Consider the following 4,929-nt stretch of genomic DNA (forward strand, 5'->3'; position numbering starts at 1 on the left):
CAGGGTCGTTCAGACCCTCCTCAGTGTCAGGGGCTGGGGTCAGCTGCTCCCCGTGGCACTGCAGGCTGTGAAACCACACTGGTGTCCCCACTGTGCTGCCATGGCCCTGGGTGGGGTGCTGGGACAGCGAGTGACATGTGGGAACTCTCCTGCCATCGCCTCACCTTACAAAGCCCATGGAGACCTGAGCATCTGCTCCAGGCTGGGCTCTGTTGGTTGGGGTGTAGCTGTCAGACAGCTGTGTGGGACTGTGTCCTAGGACACCCACCCCTGCAGCATTGCCCCCTGAGGTGTGCAGATGCCGTGCTGAGCCCTCGAGGTGTGCTGAGCCCCCCGAGGTGTGCAGATGCAGGGCTGAGCTCGCCGTGCTGCGCTCCCGGAGCCGCCGCGGCTCCGCCCTACCTGCGGGGGCACAATCGGCTCTTTCATTCGCAGCCGTCCCGGGGGGCTGTGTGGAAAATGAATGGAAAAGGTAACTGGCTGTTCTAGCCTGTCCGTTAACATCCACCAGAAAAAACGTGTCAGATTTTTCCTTGACACCGTGGGCTGGGAGGGAGGGAGGAAGGACTCTTAAAGCTGCAGAGCCTGCCCTGCCCTCCCGGGAAGGTGCTGCCGTGGGCTGGGGGCAGCTGGCACTGCCTGGGTGAACCGTCTGCTCCCGTCTGCATGTCTTGTCCGGCTTGGCACCTGCTCCCTGCTCTTCTCTGCAGGCTCAATGCTCAGCCTTTGGGCTTTTCTGCAGTTCCAAGTGTGCCAGAGGCTGCTAGGGGTCCCTTGGGGGTCCCGTGGGACCTCGGGGGCTCCTCACCTGCTGGGAGAAGGGGAGTGTGTTCCCTCTGCCTGCCAGTCTGGGGAAGGGGCTGGATCAGGCAAGGCTGTGAATTGGGTGCATAATGTGTGTGAGGCAGCAAAATGTGTGTGCCCCCTGCCACTGGAGGGGCCTGGCCATCCTCTCCTCACCCTGGGCAGTGTTCAGCCAGAGCAATCCCTCCCCAGGGCTGCTCCTGCCAGGCAGCAGCCCCTCTCTCTCTGCCTTAGCTGGGTTTGTTAAGGCTTTGGTGAGGTTTTCTCTGAGTTTCTGCTGTGTGAGTGTAGCTGTCCCCTTCAGTTTATGTTCCTGTCCTTCCACTTAGTGGGCAGGCGTGGATGTGCCTTTGGCAGGACAGTGTCCTCGCTGCTGTGACGTCTGTGGCAGTGCGTGCAGGGCTCCTGCCTGCCAGGATGGTGCTGAGCTCCCCCTGTTTCCATGGGCTGTCCTGCCAAGCACGCCTTTCCTCAGGTGGAGAAGTCTCAGCTCTCATGCCTGGAGCTTGGAAAAAGAGCCCAGTGATGAGGCCTGAGCTCCTGGGAAAGCTGGGAGAGCCTCTGGAGCTGCCAGCCAGGCTGCTCCGGGCGGGTCCAGCCTGGCTCTGGGCTCACAGCCCTGGCAGCGCCCGCGGGGCCTCTCCCCTGGCAGGCATCGCCCTCCGCCTTCCGAGGGGATTGGCCGGGGAGGTGGGTCAGAACGGGCTCAACCACCTTCCAGTCTCCTTCCAAGAGCTGAGCTGCTCCCAGGGCTCCTGTAAAACAGCTCGTTTCAGTGGCACAGCCCCTGCCCTGGCCCCCAAGCTGCTGCCTCCAAGGCACCTCTTTGTTCCCAGGCTCCAGGAGCTCCAAGGGGCGATCCCGGCCAGCCCTGCACCATAGCCTGTGTGGGAGCCCATACTGGGCCTTACTGGTGGGTGCCAGTGGCACCACATGCCAGGGCTTTACAGATCCCACAGAGTCCCCACTGCAGAGCTGCTGGAGCTGTGGCCTCCTGGGACCCTCCAGGAAGCCAGCAGCAATTCCCAGTCTCTGGAAAGCTGTAGCTCTGCCCTGTTATGGCTATGATGCCAAAGGAGCTGTGCTGTTTGCCCTGGCAGCTCTGTGAACTGTCTTGCTGTGGTTGGGCTGGAATCCCCTAAAACTGGTCATCCAGCCAATGGGTCACTGTGGGTGTCAGGCAGTGCCCACCCTGTGTCACCTTTCAGAGGAAAGAAGCAGAAGTCTGAGGCCCTCCTGGTTATCCCTGGATATAAAAGGAGTGGGACACGGTTGTCTTCTTGCTCATGGCTGGGACAGCAGCACAGGCAAAACTTCCCACTGCCCATGGGACAGTAAAGATTATCCCTTCCCCTAAACTCTGGGTTCTTCCTTGGTTTGGGAATGGCTGTGGAAGGTTTAATTTTCCCCTGCTTCTTCCTAGAGGGAACTGTAGCCATTTGGCTGTGGGAATCCACAAAGGCCAAGCCAGTCCTCACCTGCTCAGCACCAAGGAGCTCTGATCCATCCCAGAGAAAACCTGGACAATCACACGGAGCTGTTGGAACGGGATCTGGCCTTTGCATCCAGTGGGACTGTGCAAAAGGGGTTTAGGGAGCTGAGAGGGTGGGAAGCACTGTCCAGCTGTCTGTCGAGAAATCTTCCTGGATATGTGTGTGAAGATGGAGCTGCTACACACAGGCTCTTCCAGAGGGGCTGCCTGTCCCGTGTGACAGCTCCCTGGTGTGGGACACGTGTGATTCCTGGGGGGGCTGGGGCTCAGCCCGGGCCGTTATCCCGCTGGCTGCTCCCAGCCTCGTTTCGGGGAACCGTAAATCCGCTTAATGGGCTGGGTGGGAATTCCAGCTCACCTCTGCTAAATGGGAGCTCTGATGCTGCGCGCGGGGCGCTGGAAGTAGCTGAACTGAGACCTTATTCAGGCCCAAATCACCCCCCGACCCCCTCCCAAAATCATAATAATCCCTCTGACATGCTGGCAGCCGCCGGGACAGAGGCTGCCTTTGTGCTTGGCCCTGCGGGGGACTCGCCGCTGCCGCAGCAGCAATGTCCCTTTGTGCGTCCCGCACACTGGACGGGGACAGGGAGTGGAAGGTTCTGCCAGTGTTTATTTTCTTTAAAAAAGCTGGAGGGGGTGGAGAGGGGGAGAAGGAAGCCGGCTGGGAGGTTCATGTTCACATCCTCCGCTTGGAGACACCTTGTCTTTGCGCCTCGGCTGGGCGCACGCACAATGAGGGCTTGTGCAGCCCCGGAGCGCGACGTGCGGAGGGGGATGGAGGGACCCCGGAGAACATGCAGAGTCCTAAGGCTTGGAGGAGCTGGGGAGGAACAGGGTCTGGGTTTGTTCTGGCTTTTGGCTGTGCTCAGTTGCATCTTCTGTTTCAGGCTCTTAAAACCGTCTGTGAGCTTAGTTCTCCTTGGAAGCAAGTGGAGAGCAGCTCTGTGAGGCAGAGGGGTGAGATCAGGCTCAGGAAAACCCTTGTTGGATGATGGATGGGTGATAAGTGACAGAGTTGGGCTCCAATCTGTGTGCTGTGCCCTTGTGAGCATATGCCCCTGCCTCCTTGGCACTAAAAAACAGCGACTTTCCTGAGATCCACAAGTGCAGCTTGTCCCACAGCTCTGTCTTCACCCCAGACCCCATGTCACTGGGTTTTGGGGTGCCCTGTGGGATAGAGACCACTGGGAGCAGGAGGTGGTGAGTACCAGTGCAGAATGGCTGGGAGCTAGAGGCATCCATGGGGGTGTGTGTGCTCCCATTCTGCCCCTGCTGGCAGGTACCACACCCCGTCCTGCGTCGCACTGGGACAAAGCAGGTTGCTAACAAATGGTGCCGTTGTGTCATGAGCAATCTGTGTATAATGAAAATATTATACGAGTAAATGAGTCAGGAAGTGTCTGGGCCTGTGTCCCAGGCTGGCAGGGCCAGGTTTTTCTGGCCTTTCATAGCAGAGCTGGGTGTTTCGCTCCAGCAGGCGGTGCAGTGATGGGGTGGGTGCTGAGAGCTGTGCTGTGTCCCTATCACCCAGGGACCAGCCCTGCCTGCCCATGGGTGCTGAGGGATGTGCTGTGCCCCATTGGCCCTGGGGACCAGCAAAATCTTGCTGAAGCTGCTGGAGCCGAACTGGCTTACGAGGGAGGGAGGGAGTGGTGCTGGCAGCTGTCCCCAGGAGCCTCCCAGCCCATGCCACCCACTCCAGAATCTTCTGTGAAGACTGTCTGATGGTACAGCAGAGTGTTCCTGCTTGGGGACAGCCCTCTGGGCTGGTTTTGTTCAGTGAAATTGATGCTTGGGAATGTGGATGGCAGAGGGATAGTGGTCACCCTCATGCAAGACCTTTCTTACCCTATGTGTTGTGTTAAACAAACCAAATCCCTTGACTTTCCTACTGGGATCTGAGCTACAGCCCCAGCTTCTGGATCTGTGGCTGATGGCGGTCTCAGGTGTGTCACAGCCAGGGGCCCTGGGGCAGTGTAAGGGGGTGAAGAGACCCTGAAAAAAAACTTCCGCGGGAGTTGGTGTTGTGGCTGGGGGTCCTTGTGCAGCTCTGGACTGGAATGTTGTGTGGAGCCAGCACTGGTGGTGCTGACCCTGAGGGAATGGGCACATTGTTTTGGCACTAGATGATCTATAAGGTCCATTTCAACCCCTTAACCTTCTATGATTCTATGGTGTGGGGAGGCCTGGAGGGGACCAGGGGGCTGACGTGGGCGCTGGGTGGTGGAGCCACCTCCCTCCTGCATGCTCTCCCCAGTGGTGACCGGTGGTCGCCAGCACTGGTGGTGCTGACCCTGAGGGAATGGGCACATTGTTTTGGCACTAGATGATCTATAAGGTCCATTTCAACCCCTTAACCTTCTATGATTCTATGGTGTGGGGAGGCCTGGAGGGGACCAGGGGGCTGACGTGGGCGCTGGGTGGTGGAGCCACCTCCCTCCTGCATGCTCTCCCCAGTGGTGACCGGTGGTCTCTCTCTCCATGTCCCCAGTGGAGAACAGGCAGCTGACCCTGGACCTGCAGACAGAGAACAAAGGCAGCACTGTGTCGGGCGGGGAGCTGACAGTTTTCCTGGACGGGCCAGCGGTGGCTGCGGGCAGCGTGCCCAGCGGCAGTGCCAGCACGGAGGG

General features: G+C 59.2%; 1 protein-coding gene across 1 annotated transcript in view; it reads left to right on the top strand.

The window, feature by feature from the left end:
* Nucleotides 1-4,929, top strand: part of LOC103809195 (NEDD4-like E3 ubiquitin-protein ligase WWP2) — a gene marked incomplete at both ends in the record, with an annotated part of 17,695 nt that overhangs the window by 933 nt on the left and 11,833 nt on the right. Inside the window, 2 exons of the mRNA XM_009082013.1 lie at nt 3,213-3,256; nt 4,791-4,926. Coding sequence (XP_009080261.1) covers nt 3,213-3,256; nt 4,791-4,926 — 180 coding nt within the window. The remainder of the gene's footprint in view (nt 1-3,212; nt 3,257-4,790; nt 4,927-4,929) is intronic.

Source organism: Acanthisitta chloris, unplaced genomic scaffold, assembly GCF_000695815.1.
Source record: "Acanthisitta chloris isolate BGI_N310 unplaced genomic scaffold, ASM69581v1 scaffold13099, whole genome shotgun sequence".
NCBI lineage: Eukaryota > Metazoa > Chordata > Aves > Passeriformes > Acanthisittidae > Acanthisitta > Acanthisitta chloris.